The following is a 22,754-nucleotide window of genomic DNA, read 5'->3' on the forward strand; positions in this document are numbered from 1 at the left end:
GAAATGTGTAACTTTTTGAGTCAAGAATGGTACAATGATGATTTAGATAATGTACCGCCCGATATGACTGAACTTTAGAGTCAATTTTCGAACGGCATGATTGTAGGTGGAGATGTACGACGTGCATTAGAGCGATTATTAGCCTTACGGTGCACAGTGTTTTCTCGAGTGTCGTTTGATGACGATTCCGATACTCAGAGAACGAACTCTGGTCAGTATCCTATGAGAGAGGTTCCGCCAGTATACATGCCAGGTGACCCGCAAGCTAATCCTGTGATTCTGCCATACTTTGAGAGAGTTTGGATACACCTCCCATGGAAGCGATCAGAAGTTTTGCAGGTGAAACAATCTTTACCTGATCCACGCAAGAATCCGGCAGGTTATTATAAGGAGTTGTCTCAACTGGTAGACGCTACTATTATGAATCTTGCGGACATCGACATGCTGTTTGGCAATGTCGTACCACAACCGATTTGGGCGAAAATTCGCCAAGAGAATCATTTAGTTGAGTTAGGTGGTGACTGGGCTACACTAGTAGCGGCAGATGGACGACAAGTTGGTGGGGCTAAGCCTGAGCAGTTAATTACGGATCTGCCTCAGAAAATTATTACACTTATGAAAACGCTCATGCCAGCGATGAAGGTAAATTGGGATAAATTAGCAGCTTGTAAGCAAAAGAAGGACGAGAGTGTCTCCGATTTCTTTACCAGATTCAAAGAGGCATTTGTCGATCATAGTGGTCAGGATATGGGCACCGAGGGAGGCCAACGGTTATTTGTTGATAAATTTGTATTGAATTTGTTGCCTGAACTATGCAACAAATTGAAAAATTCAGAAAGTGCTTGGGCGGTTTCAACTACTGCTCAAATATTAGCGACAGCTCAATACTATGAGAATAGGGAAAAGGAAGAAAGTGATCGTTCAGACAAGAAAACGAAGGAGCTTAAAACGAAGGTTTTGTTACAGCAAGCGTATCCTCCGCGTTCAAATCAAAATGATTCTCAACAGCAATATCGACCACAACTACAATCTTCCAGGATACAGTCACGATCTGACTTCTCCGACTTTAGATCTACGCTTGGGTATAATCAGTGTGCATATTGTAGAAGAGAGGGCCATATAAAATATGATTGTCCAGCTTTGCGTGACCGGCTTAACGGTGTGTCGGCACGAGGGGGTCGTGGTGGTCCTCAACAAGCACCCCGAGGTAGAGGCCGCGGTGCCCCTCAAAATCAAAATCATGAGCGCCCTCATACCCCATCAGACGCGAATAATTATTTTGACCAACGAAATGTGAGGTCCGATAAATCAGCACAGTATCATGTGGACGATTATTACGTCGAACATGAGATTGATGCAGGTAACCACTACTAGGACAGCCACCGACAGAGAGAGGGAGTAGTATCAGTTCCGGTTGATCAGAGTGGGCCTTACGTCGCAGTTGCTACATCTGGCGTAGTTGAGCCTTTTCTGTTAGACACTGGTGCGACGAAAAGTTCCATCATGCACTCGAAACTCCCTGGCGCACCTTTGTCCGGCTTAACAAATGTTTCCATTGGATTCTCTGGCGCCCCTGTTAGCAATCCTGTCTCTAGCCCTTTGTCCCTTACGATTGGTCCTCATGAGCTAGAGGCCCCATTGATTTTATCTACTGGTTGTGGTGAGAATCTTTTGGGCTTGGATTTGTTAAAACGGTTATATGCGACTTTGTACTGCTCTCCTGCGGGAGTGGAGCTTACATTAGGTCAGAGAGCGATCTCTCCTATGTACTTATCAATTGATAAGTTCCCACCGGAATTGAGTTCCCTTCCTGCGTCGTTATGGGCTACGGGTCCCAATGATGTAGGCTTATTGAACATCCCACCTTATGTGGTTCAGTTGAAATCGAACGTGCGTTTCCCACGTATACCACAGTATCGTATCTCTTTTGATGGTGAGCGAGCACTATTAGCGATCATTTATGACCTGATCGAAAAGGATGTCATTGAAGAAACTCGAGGCAATGTGTGTAATAGTCCTGTGTTACCGATTTTGAAACGCACAGATCCAACTAAACCTCCTGTGTACCGCTTTGTAATTGATTTACGAGAAGTAAATAAAATCGTGATTCCCCAGTTTCCTGTGGTGCCTGACATCACGGCTTTGTTGACCCTGATTCCGGCTTCTGCCTCCTGGTTCACGGTAATCGATCTAAAGAATGCTTTCTTTAGTATTCCGATCGCTGAGGAAAGCAGAGACCTATTCGGATTTTCACTGGGTGGTCGCAGTTTTAGATTTAAACGCGCACCACAGGGCTACTGTGAGAGTCCATCGATCTATAGCCAAGCACTTAAAAGTCAGCTTGATGCATTTGTGTTGCCGACAGGCGCAGCCTTAGTTCAATACGTTGACGACCTATTAGTGGCAGCTGATACAGAGGCTATTTGCAAAACCGCTACAGTATCATTGTTGCAGCACCTATGTGACTTACATCACAAGGTGTCACCTTCTAAGCTACAATATTGTTGTCAAGAAGTAACCTACTTAGGTCACTTACTGTCAAAGGATGGGAGAAGGTTGACCCCAGGGAGAATTGCAGCGATTGCTCGAATGACTGTGCCAAAGACTCAGAGAGATGTACGTGCCTTTCTAGGTATTACGTCATACTGCAGACAATGGATTCCAAATTTTTCATTGTCGGCGAAACCATTGATAGCCCTTACGTGCAAGGATGTTTCATCTCCTTTGCCATGGACTGAAGAGTGTCAGAAAAGTTTTTCTGAATTGCGTGATGCGTTGTGTTCGGCTCCTGTGTTGGGTACTCCTGATTACAATAAGCCGTTCACACTTTATGTTCACGAGAGGGACGGTTGTGCGTTGAGTGTTCTGACACAACAATTTGGCGACAAACAGCGTCCATGCGCATATTTTTCTTCGACCTTAGACCCAGTAGCTAGAGCCTTGCCGAGTTGTTTGAGAGCAACAGCGGCAGCTGTGGCGTCCATTCGACAGTCCGCAGGTCTGGTCATGGATAATATGCTCACGGTGATGGTCCCGCATGCAGTCGACACTCTCTTGAACCGAACGAAAACTCAACATTTGACGAGCGCAAGGTTGTCTGGATATGAGTTGACGTTATTGGCAAGTCACATACGGATAAAACGGTGTAATGTGTTGAATCCAGCAACGTTGTTGCCGATCGAAATGGAATTAAGTGATGTAACACCACATGATTGCTATTTGAGAACTGAAGAGGAGACGAAGGGTCGTATTGACCTGAAAAACACTCCATTGGTAGATCCCGATGGTACCTTGTATGTGGATGGTTCATGTTTTAAGTTACCAAATGGTGATGTGACGACTGCGTATGCTGTAGTAACATTGAGTACGGTTGTGGAATCTGCGAGATTGAGTCAGAATTCGGCCCAAGCGGCTGAGTTGATCGCCTTGACGGGAGCGTGTGTGTTATCCAGAGGGAAGCGGGTGAATGTGTTTACAGACAGCCAGTATGCTTTTGGTGTGGCGCATAGTTTTGGTCGATTGTGGAGAGAAAGAGGATTTTTGACGTCGCATGGTACGAAGATTCAGCACGGACAGCTTGTGAATGACCTTTTGGACGTACTTACATTGCCTAAAGAGGTGGCAATAATCAAATGTAGTGCGCATCGGAAGGTGACAGATGATGTTGGTCGCGGTAATGCGTTTGCGGATGAGATTGCGAAGGAGACGGCTAGAGATCTGACAAATCGAATGTACGTTGCGAATTCAGTAAGATGGCCAGCGGAGACTAGTATGTGTGAGGACACAGTTGAGAGTGTGAAGAAGATACAGGATGAAGCTACTGAGATGGAAAAGACTCAGTGGAAAGAAAGTACGGGAAAGTTAGACGAGAATGGATGTTGGGTTGATTTGTCGGAAAAGCAGAGATGGATGTTACCAGATGCATACGTGCTTGCTGTTGTTACTATGGCTCATGGTACATCACACATTAATACGAAAGGCATATGTAAGTTGCTGTCGCCCGTATGGAAGAATGATGGAATTATTAAATGTGCGGAGAGAGTGGTTAAGAATTGCATGGTATGTTTGATGTATAATCCTGGCAAGGGCACCCCCACTCCACGTGGTCATTTTGCTCCTCCCACATGTCCCTTTGAAATTATTCAGTTAGACTTTATCCACATGGAGAGATGCAATAATTTAAAGTTCGTCTTGGTTGTAGTTTGTGCGTTCTCCAGATGGATTGAGGCTTACCCCCTAAAGGATAATACTGCCCTGTCCACAGCAAAGGTTCTACTCAAAGAGTATTTCCCCAGGTATGGAATGCTGCGGATTGTATGGTCAGATAACGGAAGTGAGTTTGTGGGAAGTGTAATGAAGAGTGTATGTCGTGGTCTTGGCCTAAATCGGAAGTTTCATAGTGCTAACCACCCTCAGTCTGCGGGTTTAGTGGAAAGATATAATGGCACTCTGAAACTGAAACTTGCCAAAATCCAGGCAACGACTGGTCTATCATGGCCCGACGCTTTGCCTTTAGCTCTCTTATCGACCAGAGCGACTGTGCACTCTCGAGTAGGGCTCAGCCCATATGAGATTTTGTTCGGCCGTCCTGCGAACATTTGGGGAGTTCCGAGGCCTAAAGAATTTGACAGACTTGAATATCCAATGTTAATTGACTATCTCTATGATCTGACTGCTAAATTGAGTTTGATTCATCAACAGGTCTTTGAGGCTCTACCGACACAAACAGAGGGTCCTGGTCATCGGCTCCAACCAGGTGATTGGGTTCTTACCCGCAACTTTGGCCGAAAACGAAATCTTGAGCCAAGGTTCGTGGGACCTTACCAGGTGTTGCTGGCAACGAGGACTGCGGTTCGGCTGGAAGGGAGAAAACACTGGGTGCATGCCACCCACACCAAGAAAATTCCGCTCCCATTGCCAGCAGATAGTTGGATCGGAAAAGGATTCGGCTCGTCTGAAACTTACGTCCCTCTAAATTACGTGCCGTTTAGTGACGCGCAGCTTGTAGGAGATAACACAGTAAGACCCGACACCCCTGTTGAACCATCCGAAGTTAACCCTCTTTCAACAACATTGGAGAATTCAAGTTCTGAACAATTGCGTGGACAATCGAACACTCCTTTGCCGTCTGATCCACTGTTTGAAGAGCAGACTCGCCCCGGAAGAAGTCGATACTTTCTTCGACCGCGCTAACAGACTAATAAATTATTTTTTTATTTTTTCGAATCTACATCACCTCTATTGTTGCCATAAAAATTGTGGACATTACATATATATATATATATATATATATATATATATATATATATATATATATATATTGTGTACCTTTTTCCTTACAGCTAGGAGGCGTATATTGAATTCAATAAACTCTTGATTAAAAACCTTTTCATCTGGGTTAACCGTAGGGCCGTGCGGGTACTTCCTCCTGTTTAGCAGGTATCTGACACTAGGTCGATTACTTTTGTCGATTTCTGGGAACTCCTGGGGATTGATAATCGCTACTCAGAACGAAGTGCGTCAAGAACGTCACGGACGGTTTTTAGAAGATGGAGTCTTCTAAGCTGTTGGAAATTGAGAAAATGGTGGCGCAAAGATCCAAACTGCACAAGACATTTCGAAAAAAATGTTTTTGTTACAGGTTTTTATGTTGTTCCTAACTGTTTCTATGCTGCTGGTGGGTGGAGTATATTTTGGTTTTCAATCATTGCTGCCTTCTACTTTACCTACTCCTCCTTCTCTTGATTTAAATTCTGTTTCCACTATGTCCCCACATTCCTTTCATCTTCTGCCCCAACATGAACAGGTCAGACGTGCGGAATTTATGAACAATTCTTTTGTTCAACTTCTACATCAGCATCAGTTGGTGATGAACACTACCAATTGTTGGGTATGTGGGTTAATGCCACATACCATGGATAAGGGTATCCCGTATTTTGTTCTTCCTTATAGCCCCCAGGGGTCAGCTCGAGCATTCCAGACCATGTTCCGTAGTGCACTAGATTCCTACCCCCATCGAGAGCCTCGCTCTGCAGACCTTGGTCCTGGCCCGTACCACAAGTCTTTGGCAATAGCAATTGCAGATTTAAATAGAGATATTTTTGACGCAACACTTATCCCAGAGGAAGAGGTGCGAGCTTATAAGGATCTGAGTGAGGTCGAGTATAGTACATCAGTGAATGATAGGCAGTTTAAAAGCTCATCTCCAATCTGGATCGTACCTCATCTCGGTCATTTCTGTCTGCAAGGTCTTGGTCGAAATCCGAGAGCTCAGCTTGGGAAGAGTGCTTGTGTTGATACTTACGTTTTACCAATGCTCTCGTCCCCTGTCTTTCTGACTGCCAAGGGTACCTATTTTGTATGTTATGATCGCGCATATACGTGGTTACCTCATGACTTCTCGGGTACCTGCTATATCGCGAATCTTTTGCCTCCAACTTTCACTGTTGCCTCAGATTATCACAAAACCAGAGTTGTGAGAGGTGTCATTAGTAAAGAAGATACTGCCGGTCAAGAAGCAGGAGATTTCTTTAAGGGTTTCCTACCGTTTTGGGGCCCTATGGTCAATAGCAGGAATCTGAGACAGTTAACTCGTGTAGTGGAAGCAACTGCTAACATAACTGCAAGCGCCCTTGGTAATCTGACAGCAGAGCTTCAAGCGGATAGGCTTATGACGCTACAGAACCGTATGGTTCTAGACGTAGTACTAGCAGACAGAGGTGGTGTGTGCAAGGTCATCCATTCGAGCTGCTGCATTTTCATACCTGATAACGCTCCAACGGTTTACCAAGCCATCTCGAAGTTGCATAAAATCTCAGAGTCCATACACGTGGACGAGGGAGATTGGACGCTTCTAGGATGGTTTTGGGGTCTGATGTCAACTTGGGGTTGGAAAATTCTGATGATTATAGGGGTTGTTGTGACGTTTCTGTTCACATGTTGTCTTTGTGTGCAGTGTGGTCCTGCCTTATGTGGCCTTTGTGCTACAACGTGTATAAGAAGGCCATCTGTTACCGGCGAGACATTGATGAATAAGATGATGTTCCAGCAACACTTGAATGATCTGATGAATATCGAAATTGATTATGATTCCGACTAGTGCTTGCCTACATGAGGGCAAAAGGAGCGTCTGAGGAGCAATGAGAACCGTTACGATGCTAGCGAGGGTGATATCTATGAACCGTAAATGACGAGATTAATAGGTGTACGCAGTCCTTCATTGGCCCTCGCCCTCGCCTCCCGTAATATGGTGTCCCTATCATGAAAATTCAGGATTTTAGCTATCACCGGCCTGGGCCGCTCCCCCACAGGCGGCTTCTGCGTCAGGGCTTTATGTGCGCGCTCTATCACAAAACAGCGCAGTAGAACATCTGGAGGAAGCCAGCTCTCCAACCACTGGGACAAGAAGTGTTCCATATTCCCTTTCTCTCATCCTTCCGGAAAACCCACAAAGCGAAGGTTATTCCTGCGTGCCCGCCCTTCGGCATCCTCCACACGGAGCGCAAGGCCCTTCTGGATGTTTTCCATTGCCGCCATTTTCTGCTTCAGGGCCCCAACGTCATCCTCCACCACCGATATTCTGGGTTCTGCCTCCGTGATACGTGTCACCGCCGCAGGTCCTGACGCAGCAGGGTCACGTCTGCCCCAACTGCCCCTATCTTGGCGTCCAGCATGTCCCTGGATTGGGTAATCGCTGCCATGAGCGCTGCATTGTCCGTCCCCGTCCCCTGGCCACCTCCAGATGCTCCGGGCCCCCCACTCGGCCCCGTGAATTTATCGATGGGCCCCTGCTTGGCGGGCCCTCTGCCCCCTCCGCCTCTGGTCATGTCCGCGGCGCACCCGGAGGCTGCTGTCCTCAGATCGTCACCTCTGGCGCCGTTGCAGGGCCTCCCCAGGCTCAGGTGCGACACTCGTTGGAACCTCAGGCCGCCCACCAGCCCGTGGGCCAATGAAGCACAGCGGCTCTATGCCAGTCTTGTCGGGCAGGGTCTCACCCCGGGGGTCACAGCACCGCCGGTCTCTCCATCTCGCCACCCAGGCCGCCACAGGACACTAGCACCCGCGGCCGGGAACCTCCAAACTCGAGGTCCCGGTCTCACTGTCCCGATGCAGGCCACAGCTCCTTCCAGACGTCCTCGTAGCACGGGCCGTCACAGCCTCTGTAGCGGACAGGTCCGAGGACTCGCCCACAGCTCCGCCGCCAATGTGGGGCACTGGGCCCAGGATAGATGCTGGCGCGGCCGGCCTGCGCGAAGATCTCCCGACCGGGAGGCGCCAAAATTGAGGCCCCGGCTGTACTCCCTGAGACCAGGCCGCAGGCCGCCTCTGCCGCTGTCTCCGCTTCGGAGGGCCCGGGAGCGCCGCACTCTGCACCGGGTGACACCCCCCGCCTTCCGCCACAATCACCTCAGGTGTGGGCTGCAAAGCGGGTCCGGGAGCCAGGATAAATCGACGGATAAGAGTCGGGCTGGTGGGAGCTCTAGAAAGCTGCGTCCACCATCTTCGCCCGCGAAGCCACGCCCCCCTCCTGATTGTACTTTTTAGCAGCATGTTTGGAGAGGTTTTGCAGAAATGAGTTGGGGGCGTATCTTTCCACGCTCCTGAAGTTGAAGTGATACTCAGAAGTTGTTTCTGGGGATAACCAAAGTTAGACTTCAGGAGACGCATTCAGAGGTGTGCATAGTGGTCAAGAGGCGGCCTCCGACAGCTAAGATGGCCGCCTGATTGTAATATTGGGCCCTTCAGTGGACGGTTGGTGGGCACTTCTTTGGAAGAGTGGGATGCGAGTGTCAGAGGCGTGTGAAAAAGGTCACCAAGGCGATCTGGTAGGATCCCTTTTAAGGAAAAGGGGGCCTTGAATGCCGAAAAGCGCCAGAGGGCATGTTGATGTCACTGGGTTCTCAGTGGCCCTGGTATCTAGGAGCTGGTGGTTGTGATGGGGTTTAATGGTCAGTCTGCAGAAGCGTCCTTTATATTCGAGGGCACACATACAAGTTATGCACCCACATCATAGGTAGTATATCAATATCAGCATAGACTAGTAGACATCAGAAAGGATGGGTCACTGCTATAGGCACATGGTAGGATAGGAAGCAGCATCAACTTGAGATAACAGTATATGCACGAGATAATATTGGAATAAGATGGGCAAAACAATCCCCATGTAGGCTTAGAATAACAGTGTAGATATAAAGACCCAGTATACTCACAAGATAGCATCTTGCACTTTAGCATTGTGGAACTTCGTTGAGAGTTCATTATAATGGTGAGATATGTTAGGAGGGGCACTAGGTGTCATTGATGTAAATTGTCTCTGACGCTATAATTTTGTCGGACTTTGTTGAGAGTTGTTTTTACTGGCATGAAGTATTAGAAGGAACAGTGGGTGGCACTCGGACCTCGTTTATTCTTTTGCGGTCTGGAGTCCAATATTTATACCTGGCGCCCACTAGTAGGAGTTTCTAGAGGCTTCCACGCCATGACGTGTCAGGCATCCCCTTCCTCCTTGCCCTGGGTCCAGTTTGTCTGGAATCACAAAAGACCAGTGATAACTTCTTTGTGAGAGTGCTCATGCAGAGCCTTTGTAATGTGCAACTGTGATAAGTGACAGCTGCTCCCCCTCGTTAGGTCAAAGAGGCCTATCCTGCCGACACCTCGCTTCCAAATGAGCAGAGGAATACCGAAGCACTCAGCGAAGTCCAATGACCATGCCTTGTGGCCCGTAAAGATGTACTGCAAGATCAGAGATGTTTGTTGTGATTTATTGTTTCCACTATTATTCACCTTTCTTGCGTTGGAGACGTAAAATCCATTACAGATAGGCAGCCGTCACGTGTTTTGTCATAGAGACTTTTTCAAGGCTGCAAGAGGATATAGAAAGTATCTTACACAATTGTAACAATGACATAGGGATAAGAAATGCAGCTGTTAAGTCACCACCACCAGATAGAACAAGAAGAACACCGTTGTGATCCTGACAGATACCCTGTGAAGAGCCAAGTGCATCGGGTGAAATCCTAAAACAGATTGTGCCTGATAATCTGGCCATGCTAAGTTATTTCAACCTGCATACTACTCCCGATAAAGTCATTGTTAGCCAAAACAACACTAATCAAATCTATTAGCATTCCAGAATGCTCAAGTAGAGTGGCGTCTCCGATTTAAAAAAATGCTGTTTGACGGCAATCCCCCCAAGATTTGGGGATACTAGTATAATATAATGCACAGAAGTCCAAGGTAACAAGTATGTTGCTGTCAGTCTACTCACATTTTTTTCTCATTGCTTCATCAACCCTACCCCCCTTCTGCTGCATACACCAGAAGCAACACTACAAACAACCCCCTCTCCTTTCGCCGCATCAGCCGTGCCATTTAAGGCTTATTTTGTAACTTTAAAGCTGAGTGCAGCGCTCGCTCTTCCCTAGACTCCGCCTACTTTTCATCTGTGTTGGACTTGGCCCTTTTGGCAGGTTCACCCTTGAACTTTTTGCCTTAAGCTCTGACATGGTGGTATTGATTTTAGACCTCTGTGCAGTTTAGCACTGTGGCCCAGTGTAGAGTGCCTGCGCTCTCTGAGTGCTGTGGTGAGATTGGCCTGCCCTCCCACAGGAATGCATGGGGGATATGTGTGTCCATGGTAATTCCTCGTATGAGAGGAGTGCAGGGTCGAGTTTAGTATGTATGAACTCGTGAGAATAAATGCTGCGCAATAGTGTGCACATATTTATGGTGAGTGGTGGAGAAATGCCACTTTTAGAAGTTGGCATTGCTGTGTGTCTGCCTGCCTGATTTGAATTGCATGTCTGCCTTGTGAGTGACATGGGCTGGATGATGTGGTGGCTCCAGGAGACAGGGTGAGTCAGCCCAGGTTTGAATAGAGAGACCTGCATGCAGAGGGGAGGGAGGAGTTGCACCTGGGACCTGAATAGGACTGTGCTTTCCCTCCACAATGCTGGCTCCGCCCCATGTGGTGCGTCTGATCACTGAACCCCCACCTAACAATAGGGAAGAGGAGCCTGGTAAACCGAGTGCTCCAAAATCAGTTGCATCTGGTTTCCCAAGCATAATGCTGTAACACAAAGGAAATTGTCCTATAAATGTAGGGGCTGTGACCCCATGAAAGTGCTGTGCTTGGTCTTACTTTGGGAGGACACTCTGCCAGGAGGAACCACCCTGCGTGCTGGCCTGACTGGCTGCACGTTGATGGGGTCTCCCCGGCACCAAGGACTCTCTTATTCTGGCTTTTTGAGGACTTTTGTGGCCTAGCGCCTCGTGAGCGCTGTATTTGGGTCACCTAAAGAGTTAGGAGCAGGGCCTGCTGCAGCGCAAGGCTGCGAGGGAATCCCAGCGTGTGGAATACTCCCCTGAGCTCCTTATTGAAGCAGGAGCCCACCTGCAATTATGTGTGTTGCCGGCGGGTGCCCACCCTGCAATCATCTTTATTGAAAGAGCGGGTGCCCACCCCGCATTGCCGCTGTTTCCACGTATTAGTATTTTTTTTTATAAACCGAAGTGGAAGCCCACCCCGCCGGTTCTGGCCCCCCCCCCCCCGCTTGAGGCCGCCGAGAACACAGAGGATCTACAAGAGGGGCCGCCGCGCTGCCTACGCTGACCTTGAAGCCAGGCAGAGCAGCCTGGTTGTGGGTTGGGCGCTCTGCAAGAAGCCGGAAGCAGACAGGAGCCTACCCCGCGCTCCTGTGGAAAAAGGAGAAAGGAAGCGGACGGGAGCCTACCCCACACTCCTGTGAAAAAAGGAGAAAGGAAGCGGACAGGAGCCGACCCCTCGTTCCTTGGACCAAAAGAAGAGAGAGACCGCCTGACTAGGTGAGGAGGGGCCCAGGGTTAGGAGAGAGATGAGTCACGTTGTCGGTGCCTGCCCCCACCCACCGGAACCCAGAGATATCTGCCAGTGTGCAGCCCGGGTGAGTGAGGGGGGTTGAATGCACCGCCGTGTTGGTGCTGCTCGAGCACATTGTTGGTACTTGTGGCATTTTCTCATCTGCGCCGCCAAAGCGGGCAGGTGCAATGTTTTGGGCCCTTCTCCAGTCTAATCTCCAACTAGAGGCCCGTGCTGGCCAGATTTCGTTCCAGATGCCCCGCGTGACAGTGGACAACTGCAACATTTGGGGCAGAGTTTATTTTCAGAGTCCCAGGGCAGGACTCCCATGTGCACTTTGCCTGTCGTCATTACTTGTGGGGCATTATTTTGGGCGAACAAAGAAAAACCAAAGGTGATGATGGACGGAGCGTTGACAATACAAACACTCACCCCCAGTCAACTGATCTGGGTTTAATCCATCACCGTTCTTTAGCTCACTCCGCCACCCCAGTTCAGACATGGCCATATGCAAATCAGTCTGACCCTGTGCCTCATGGGAACAGTCCAGCCCGAAATGCCAAGCCATGACTTCACTGGACCGAAATCAAGCTTCCCAGGACCGGTTTCTGGCATTACAGCCGTATTCAGCCGGGCTTGCTTGACTCCAGTGGCAAAGTGAGCAAGGGACTCACGTCTGAGCATACCCTGCCAACTTAGGGCGAACAAAGAAAAACCAAAGGTGATGATGGACAGAGCATTTGCATATTGCCATGTCTGAACTGGGGTGGCAGAGTGGGCTAAAGAACGGTGATGGATTAAACCCAGATCTTTTGACTGGGTGTGAGTGTTTGATTGATTCAGATGCTCCGTCCATCTCCACCCCCTTTTGTACCGCGTTATTTTGGGCGCCAGAGTCACAGTGAGTGCCAGGACAGCCGGTGCATTCCCACAGCTGCCCTGCGAAGCGCAGGCAGCTGCAACGTTTGGGCCCATTTATTTTGTTAGAGTCCCAGTGGGGGACAGAGGTTGGCAGTGCCCATCTTTTTGGATTTTACTGCTGCCCAGCAAGTAGAGGGCAGCTACAAGGTTTAGGCCAGTACTCCTTTGGAGGCATCTCTGAATGAGGCAGAAGTGAGATGCACTCCCCTGCATGCACAATTGCACACTGCGAATTCCGCTGCATTGGCAGCAGCCCTGACATTTGGAACATAGGGCATTAGAGCCCCTGAGAAGGCCAGTTGGCCAGGGGGACTAATAGGTTTGTAGGGCACCAGGCCCTAAGGTTATTTATGAGTATGAGGTCTACCCTAATGTGTTTATGCCTAAGGAGCTAGTGTAATGTGTGTATGCCCAAAGTGATGCAGACATAATGTGTTTATTACAGATGATAATGCTGAGGTCATTATGGTACCAGTAGTTATTGGTTGTTTTATTACTTGTGTTTCACTTACCTGTTCTGATGGTTATGACCAGGGCCCGATTGACCTGGTCCTGTATATAATCCCCTGTGAATATTGCCTAGTGCCAGTTGGCACAGTGTATATTATGTGATTATGTTTCGAATGTGTTTATGACAATACAAAGGCTATTGTTATATAACCTTGTTTGGTGTTCCTTTTGTGGTGTGCCTAGGGTGTTGCTGCAGTGTATGTGTGTGTTGCGCAAACGCTTTACAGATTGCCTCTGGGATAAGCCTGACTGCTCGTGCCAAGCTACCAAGGGGGTGAGCAGGGGTGATCTTTGGTGTGTAACTCCCTTGCCCTGACTAGAGTGGTGGTCTCTGCATGGCTTTGGCGCAAGCCTTAGCCAACCAGAGATCCCATTTCTAACATTGGTGGTCAGCGGTGAGGACAGGACTTGCGTTTGCACAGTACCACAGCGACAACTGGTTGCACTACAAACCCTGCATTTAGATAACCACGTGTTTGGGGATTATTGTTTCTGAGTCTTATTTTATTTTATTTTTGTCTCCTAAAAGTGTTATTTTTGAATTATGTACCCCTGTTGCAGCTCTTGCACCTAGGTCTCCTGTGTTGCTCGTGTCTCTGAGCGTCCTGCCAAAATGGAGTCTGCCTTTAATTTCTATGGTCTGTTTAGATACAGTATGTGGGAGTTGGTGGGGTTCTGTGAGGAGAGAGACATAGCAGTGAGTGGATCAGACACCACGTCAAAACTTCGGAAAAACCTGATCCAATGGAAAAGGGACGAATGGGAACGTGAGCACAATGAGGAGATGAGGGCCCTGGCCACCCGCCAAGGATGGTGGGTCTGAGGGGGGGCCTGTGGAGTTTGAAGGGGAGGTAGAAAATGACAGGACCGGGACGCAAGTAGATAGTGAGGACCCCATAGATAGGGAGTCTCTAGCTGGGTCCAGTGTCGGGGGCAGTGCCCCATCCCTTTCCCTATCCCCAGAGGTGTGGCTAGATAAGAGGGAAGAACGGGAGCATCAGCTCGCTGTGGAGAAGCTCAGGTTAGAGCATGCTAAGGAGATAGCGCAGCTGAGGGTGGAGGAGAAAAAGCTAGAGACCGAAAGGGTCTTAGCGCAGTAGAAGATGGTGGAGGCTGAGAGGGCCTTCGCCAGGGAGAAATTAGCTCTGGAGGGTAGATTATCCCCTGAGTGCAGTTGTGGTTTTCTGGATTCACCAGTGAGGGTGGGGTCCATTGGTGGCAGAAATATGGAGTCCAGTGCCGGAAGTCCCATTCCCAGTTCCCAAAGTATGGTACCTCGTTCCCAAGAAGAGGAGTACAGGTTAAAGTTCAGGGGCAGTAAGAAACTCTCTCACCAGTCTTGGGGGGAGTTTGCGGATGAATGTTATGATGCACTGGTTGATTGGGTGACGGTTAACCCGGAACATGATTTTTAGGGACTGATCAATATGGTTATCAAAGAGCACATGCTCAGTCGTTGTTTGCCGGGGTTGTGCCAACACCTGTTGGAGTGTGAATCCTTTAATCCTTGGGAACTTGCACAGGAGGCACACTTCTGGGTAAGTGCCCGAAGGTCTGCCAAAGCATTGGAGAGTGATTCCAAAAGTAACGGCTTGGGTATCTTCCCGTCCTGGGTGGGGGAAGAGGTTCAGTGTAGCCCAGCTAGGTCCCAGTGTAGTGGGAGGGGTGTAGGGGCTCACGTCCTGTCTCAGTGGAGTAGGAGTGAGTGTGGGACTGTGTGTCCCCAGGTGGCCGAAACCCAGTCTCGGGCCTGGAGGGTTCCCTAAAGGGAACACCAGGTTGAGGGCCTAGGCTTTACTAGGAAGCCATTTGAGGGGATCTCCTAGTGTTATGTGACCCTGGAGCATCTGTAAACGGAGCTCCAGTGGTTCTGGTGTCTGGCAGTATCGCTCCAGTTGGGAGGGTGCAGAAGTCCGGATTGAGGGGTGAGAGGGGGATGTGTTCCCCAGTGAAAGAACCAGTGGGTCAGGGGCTAGCCGGAAGGACTGAGTCACCATTGAATGGCAATGGTGCCACCTCTTCTGTCCTGGGGGATCTTCACATGCTGTCAGATGAACAGGGGTCGGAGATCTTTCACACGACACATGAGTCATGTGTTACCCTCATGGGTTGAGGCTGTGTGCGCCCCCAGAAGTCCTGGCGTACCAGGCAAGTATTCAATGGCAGGGGTTGTTCCCTTGGTTGGGAGGACAGATTCAGGATCTGCCTACCTGGAGGGAGGGACATCTGTAACCAGTGTCCTAACCAGTTTGGCTTCCAGGGGTACCGCTCCAGGTGGGAGGGTGCAGAACTCTGGAAGGGGGTGCTGAGGGAGGGAGCCCTCGCCTCTGACCCCGGTGCAGCCTGAGGGTTTTGACCCTAGGTTGGGAGACCAGTTGCTGGAGAGAGGTCCTGAACTGGTGGGAGAGTTGTGTTCTGGGGGGGCTCTCAAAGGAGGAGAGTGCTGAACCCTAGGAGGAGAGGTAGGGGAGGAGAGCCTCGCCCGTGACTCTGGTCAGCCTGAGGGTGCGGACCCTAGGCTGGAGGATCAGTGGCAGTCTAGAACTGCCCTTATGAGGGGAATAGTGGAGAATGGGTACTATATGCCATGGGTAACTACCCCCACTCTGTGGATGGGCAAGGACCAGTGGCATCTGGGTGGCCTAGGGCCTGGTCCTGGCCGCGTGCAGCTAGGAAGTACCAGTGGGGTAGCCTAGTTGGTCCTGAGAACTTTTACAAAGGGTACCACATGGGTTCACAGTGGCGTAGAACAAGAGGGTGTCCTAAGGCCAACAGAAACAAATTCAGCAATAATAGGAAGGGTGAAGGCACGAGTTTGGGGGTGACCCTGTAGAGAGGGCAATGTCTACCAAATTCAATAGCTGTTTTCTTCAGTGCAACTAACAAGCTTATTCTTGCAGTAGTAGCATCGATCCTTCATGAGTGACTTCCAAGGTATATCATCGGTAAGGACGTAAGCGCTGGAGAGATGAGTTAAAGGCCGGTGGAGAACGTTGAGTTCTGACGTACACGCAGTGTAATCAAGACGTGTTCAACTACTCTCCGTGTGTGGTTTGGTTATTGGTGAGTACCTGGGCTGGAAGGAAGCTATAACTGGTGACCAGATAGGGGATGCGAAGCCCGTACAGTGAAAGCGATCTTCCGGAGAGTTTGCCGTGGTCAAGCACACTGCTCGTGCGTGCCACATGTGCCTCAGTTGAAGTGCAGAATCGATGCTGGCACTGGTGGAGTCTCAGCACAGTGCCAGCCTGCATAAAATGCTTAAAGATAAAGACAGCGACACTGAAAGTCTACATGTCGCTCGACAGGAACTGAATGAAACAGCTTCTAATGGGATATATGACGCCATTACGCAAATTAATACAATTACGCTATGTGGAGTAAGAAAACTAAAGGTGGTCAAGGAAAGCACACAGAAATAGTTCAGTTCACATTACACTGAAATTCACATGCTATGAAAGCAGAGATTAACCAGGTGTTTGTGAAGAAACATTTCAGCACAAAATCGACCAGGGTTATCTGCTTTCATGTACTTGTAGTGTAAAAAGATTTATCTCCTTCTCTAAACCATCAACAAATCATTGTCACAACATGCTGGAGAGCAGTCCCAGAAAGAGGGTCTGGTTGGGTTTGCCTAGTTTCCACAGTAGAAGCGGCCCACCACCAAAGCTGCTGCATAAGGGGCCCATAACAACTCCTTAGACAGCCATAACATACAGAGCTCCGATGGAAAGCCAGGACGAGATCCAAGCTCCAAAAGTCATTAAGGCTGATCCTGAAGCCAGCACATCACGAGGCGCTAGAGAAGCTCTGTCTGATCAAGTTCCACTGGGAGTGCCTGAGAGACCACTACTGTCTTCCAATGTATACACGGCTACTGCATTCTTAAAACCACCAACTGTGTTTGATATTGCAAAAAAACAGAATGTTGGCGATAGATGGATGGAGACTTTTGAAGAGTTCATAGATGCAATAGATGAAAAAGAGTATAAAGTATCTTGAGAAACATGGCCAGTGAAGGAGTGAAAGAAGCCATGAAAAAGAATTAACAAGAAGGTGAAAAGACAGATGATCAAATCGAAAAGGCCTTTAATGTCAAGTTTAAGCCAGTGCCAAATGTGAATTATAAAAGATATATATTCATCCAGAGACCAGGTAAGACCATTGATGAGTTTGTTGAAAGACTGGATGTTGGGTAAAGCACTGTAAATTCAATTAATTTATGATGAGGAGGCTACCCTCCTCGGAGTAATCAATGGATGTCTGTCGTATGCATTTCAACGACGAATGCTGATGGAAACTGAGCTTGTATCAAGTCCTCAAGGCTGCTTGCGCTGACAAGCGTGCTTATCGCCAAGTTACTGACATGGAGGCCGTAGGCGCCCAAAGTGCGTCTGTCATGAGCACGAAAAGTAATCCAAGGTACAAGGCTGAGGGACACAAGGTCCTGTCTCCACAGAAAAAGAAAGCGTGTTACAGATATGGACTGTCATTTCCACACAAAGGTAAATGTCCCGCCATTGGAAAGATATGCATAGACTGTGGTAAAGCAAATTATTTTGTGACGACTTGCAATGCGAAGATAAAAGTAAGTGTGTAATATAGAATCTATTTTTACTTAATCCTGCGTGGATTCCCTTTTGTGATTTACTCACTGTGTTCCTGCACAAATGCTCTGCACATTGCATCTTTAAACTAGCCTGACTGCTCTGCGCCAAGCTACCAGAGGGTGAGCGCAGGTTATCTCAGGTGTGTATCTGGCTTACCCTGACTAGAGTGGTGGATCCTGCCTGGCTTAGTTGCCTACACTAGCCAACCAGAAACCCCATGTCGAACAGTGGTTCTTGTGAATCACTTGATTTCCCAGCATGCTCCTGCTGCAGGACCAGGTCAACGCACTTTGTGTAGGACTAGACCATTTGTGTCTCAAAGAGAAGTGTGGCTCTTTTTCCTAGAACATACATTTTTTTCCCCTGAATTGTAACTGTTCACTTCTCCATATTATATCAGTGCAGCTTTTTCCAAAAATATTTTCTTCATGTAATTTTCAATGTTTTTTCTATTTTGCAGAACAACAATCACATCTAGAAAATATGAATGGAAAAGAAAGGCATAAAGGTTCCGGAGGCAAGATGAATTTTACTCAAAATACCTACTTAAAGAAACGGCGCAGAATGCACATGAAGGAGAGACGCTTTGTTTGTAATGTGTGTGAGAAAGGATTTATCAATGAGACACTTCTTGTGAGGCACAAAAAAGGACACACCAGCCTCAGGCCATATCCCTGCGAAACGTGTAAAAAGTGTTTCAGTCAAAAGGCAACTTTTTTACAGCATCAAAGAACACACACTGGAGAGAGGCCGTATCACTGCACAGAGTGTTCCAAGCGCTTCGCTCATAAGAATAGCCTTGTACGGCATCAAAGTGTACACACAGGAGAGAGGCCTTATCACTGTACTGTATGTGCCAAGAGCTTCACTCGAAAGAAAACTCTTCATGAGCATCAACACATACACACAGGAGAAAAGCCTTATCACTGCACCATGTGTGAGAAGAGCTTCAATCAAAAGGCAAATCTACTACAGCACCAAAGAACACACACTGGAGAAAAGCCTTTTCACTGCATTGTGTGTGAGAAGAGCTTCAATCAAAAGGTGCATCTACTAAAGCATCAAAGAAAACACACAGGGGAGAAACCTTATCATTGCACTGTGTGTTCCAAAACCTTTTCTTGTAAGTTTATTGAAACAGAAAAAGAAGGTGCACTCTAAGAAAAATCAATATCCGAAGTTGCTTTTTTTGTATAAATTCTTCTTTATTTTGGATTTCTTTCAAACATCAAAGGCACAGCCAACGCGTTTCGTTCCACTCTTTGCCTTTTGGAACTTCGTCAGGGCAATAGACAATAAACTTGCGACTTCAAAGCAGTGAAATTCGGACTGCCACATAGGTCCACATATTACGCTGTGTAGGCCGAAAGTGCGTTCTCATAAGTAAGGATAGCGTTAGTCAGTCTGTGGTTCCTGGGATGATCATGTATTTTACGCCGGAAAAATGGGGAACCCGTTTGCAAATAGTGCCAGCCTCTGTTCGTTTTAACAGCTGTCGAGGTTCTCCCGAGATAAAAACACAGACCAGATACTTGTGAGCAGTTACGGAAATTTGATATATAACGTACCGAACCCGTTTTTCAAATAGTGACAGCTTGTATTTGTTTTGCAAGCGTCGAGGTTCCCCGAAGTGAAGTCACCGATCAAGTGCTTATCAGTAGTTCAAAAACTTTCAGTACAGCAGGCCGAACCTGTAATAGGGTGTCGGCTCTCAGACCTTCGGCTTTTCTTGTAAGGCAAATCTTGTACTGCATCAAAGAACTCACACAGGAGAGCGGCCTTATCACTGCACTCTGTGTTCCAAGTGCTTTTCTTATAAGGCGGCCCTTGTACAGCATCAAAGCGTACACACTGGAGAGGCCTCATCACTGCACAGTGTGTTCCAAGCGCTTTACTCAGAAGAAAGGCCTTGTACGGCATCAAAGAACACACACAGGAGAGAAGCTTTATCACTGCACTGAGTGTTCAAAGCGCTTTTCTCGTAAGGCGACTCTTGTACAGCATCAAAGCGTACACAAAAGATAGAGGCCTCATCACTGTACTGTGTGTTCAAAAACCTTTTCTCAGAAGGCAACCCTCGTACTGCATCAAAGAACACACACAGTAGAGAGGCCTTATCTCTGCATTAAGTGTTCCAAGCGCTTTGCTTATCAGGGATCCCTTGTACGGCATCAAAGTGTACACACATTAGAGAAGCCTTTTCACTGCACTGTGTGCGAGAAGAGCTTAAATCAAAAGTCAAGTCTCGTAACACCAAACACACTGGAGAGAAACCTTATCACTGAAAAGTGTCTTCCAAGCGCTTTTCTTGAAAAGAAAGGCCATGTATGGCATCAAAGTGCACACACAGGAAAGAGGCCTTATCACTGCACAGTGTGTGGGAAGAGCTTTACTGGTAAGGCATATCTTCTACGGCTCCGAAGTTTACACTCCAGTGAGAGGCCTCATCGCTGCACTGGGTGTGAGAAGAGCTTTACTCGAAAGGCACATCTTCAATGGCACCAAATAATACACACTAAACTGAACACTATCACTGCACAGTTTATGCCATGAACTTCACTCAAAATGAACGTTTCTACATCAATAAATACAAACTAGATCCATTTTCACTGTAACAATCTTATGTCCTGCTTACCCCAAAGTAAGTTTTACTGGAATGTTGTAACTTAGCGAGGGCTTATAGTCATAAATTCCTAATGGCCAGTGTTCCCTGTAGGGAGCGTGCATTTAGTGTAATAACCCTGAGTGCGCAAACTCCGTTGCGAAGCGCATACACTTCATACATCACTGAGGCACCATTTGCGCCTCTTGCTTTTAAAAAGCGAGCAGTGTGGAAAAAAAGATCTCTTGTGTGAAGGAGCACAGAGAGCAGATCTTGGGCCTAGCAACATACCACCGTGGAAGAGGGGAGAACGTTGCAGCGTGCCTCTTAAACTGCAGTGTATTGGATTGCCGAGGGTCACAAGTTGTGCAGTATGTTTCTTCTTCGCATACTGTTTGCTGCACTGGTTTCTGAGAGAGGCTGCCGGGCTTTACAGTCAGCAGTGGCTGTCCAGGCATGATCCGCGCCTTGCAGATTAATTTTTTTTTAAAGTCCATGCACTAATTAGCATAGTTTGGTGTTTAAGGGCACGATGTACGGCATACTGATGGTGAAGTCCCAGCTAAAAGTGTTCAAAAGGCAAGCACTCGGTGCATAATGGTATGCCTGTGCTAAACTTATTTAGAGAAGTCCTTACTGACCCTGCCGCAAGCATGCTAAGGCATATGTGCCCCCAGTGAGGCAGCATCATTAAGATGAGTCATCTTCCCGGCCTAGACCTGGGCTCTGTAATTGCAGCTCTGGTCACCTGTGAAGCGCGATTGCTAGCAGCTGTACAAGAATGTAAGGAGATATGATCGGTAACCAATCACATCCTTGTGTTATTTCTTTATAAATGTTCTGAGTCTTTCTCACTGCTAGTTGTTTCTTTTGTACCAACCGAATATAGGATTCATTTACCACCTCGCTCACTCCGTTACATGAGGGCACAGCCGCAACGCTATCACACCGTCTTACAAAACACACACTAAACTACTACTTACATGTCACAACAACTTTTAGCTCACAGCTAGGGCTCTCAGCACAGCCCCCTATTCGCAGATGCCAAAGTCCCAAAAACCGAAGCCCATAGCCCCTCTGCAGAGCACAGAGGTGCTCGCCTCGCGGAACGGACTTGCTTCCATCTTCAGCTCAGGTGCTGCTCGATCATTGTGATGCGTGATTACCGTTGGAGCTGCAGAAAGAAACGTGGGCTCTTTTCCCTTCCCATCATACCTTTTACCACATATGTTTAAGATTTAATAGTTGAACTGTGGTTATTGCAGATGTGTGTAGACATCTTTTCCTCAATAAATCCTGCTGTATCTTGCATTGCATTGGGTTCGAGTCAGCATTCTGTGCCTTTAAGATCCCCTCCTATAGGGCGCACATTTATTTTTGTGTCGCTCTGTAAGATCTACAGCGCTCAGGCTTCGGTAGTGAAGAGTGCTGCCGCAACCAACTGCAAATCAGCTAACCCACTGAGCAGCCCCGTATCTATGAGTGCAGCCAGATATAACTTGATTACCTCTTGTAAGGAGTAAGTAATGTGTCCAGACTTCTTTTTTTTATTTCTTTTTTTCACCCCAGCCCTTTTTTGCTTTTCTCATTCGAAAAATGCAAAATACAACAAGACTTAGGGCAGGATGTACTAGCATCAGGAATACCGATTTCCTATTTGTGATTCTCTCTGAGTCGCAATTTTGAAATCGGAATTCCTAATGTATGAAACTCTTTTGAGTTTCATTAGCGATTGCTAGCGAGATTCAAATAGACCTTCCTCATGCATATTAGTGTGGTTGGTCGCAATTTGAGACCCATTAGGAATCACAGCCATCACAGAGATGGCAGCCTGCTGAGGTCAGCAGAACACAATGTCTATGATTGGGTTTTAATAAAGCAGTCTGTTTTTTTTGTTTTTTTATGCAGCCCGTTTTCCTTAAAGGATAATGGGATGCATTTAAAAAGAAAAAAAATAAGCTTTTTCGTTTAATTTTTTAAGAGTAGACAGTGGGGTCCGTGGGACTGCCGCCTGCTCTTAAAAATATTTGTTTTCCATTCTTCAAAGGACCCGTACCTATTTGCAAATGGGTTACCACCTCTTTCAGGGAGTCAGTAAAACTTGACCTTAATTCGGTTGCAAAACTTTCATACAGCCCATTAAGATTCAGTAATTGGAAGAAATGCCGTAAACACGCCCCTTTTAAATACCAAATCGCAAACACTAATTGCAAGTAGGTAGCGTTTTACTGAATCACAATTTGTATTTGGTACATTTGTAAAAGCATTTTTGTGG

General features: G+C 47.6%; 1 protein-coding gene across 2 annotated transcripts in view; it reads left to right on the plus strand.

Moving 5' to 3' along the window:
• Window positions 1–22,128, plus strand: part of LOC144822243 (uncharacterized) — a 102,569-nt gene extending 80,441 nt beyond the window's left edge. The window contains exon 3 of one of the 2 annotated variants that reach the window (XM_078679559.1): window positions 18,338–22,124. In XM_078679559.1, the coding sequence (XP_078535685.1) occupies window positions 18,338–19,038 (701 nt within the window). In that variant the 3' untranslated portion in view covers window positions 19,039–22,124. Of the gene's footprint in view, window positions 1–18,337 lie in introns of both variants that reach the window. The other variant, XM_078679643.1, reaches the window with a different exon arrangement.
• The last annotated feature ends 626 nt before the right edge of the window (window positions 22,129–22,754 follow it).

This window comes from Lissotriton helveticus, chromosome 1_1 (assembly GCF_964261635.1).
Source record: "Lissotriton helveticus chromosome 1_1, aLisHel1.1, whole genome shotgun sequence".
Classification (NCBI taxonomy): domain Eukaryota; kingdom Metazoa; phylum Chordata; class Amphibia; order Caudata; family Salamandridae; genus Lissotriton; species Lissotriton helveticus.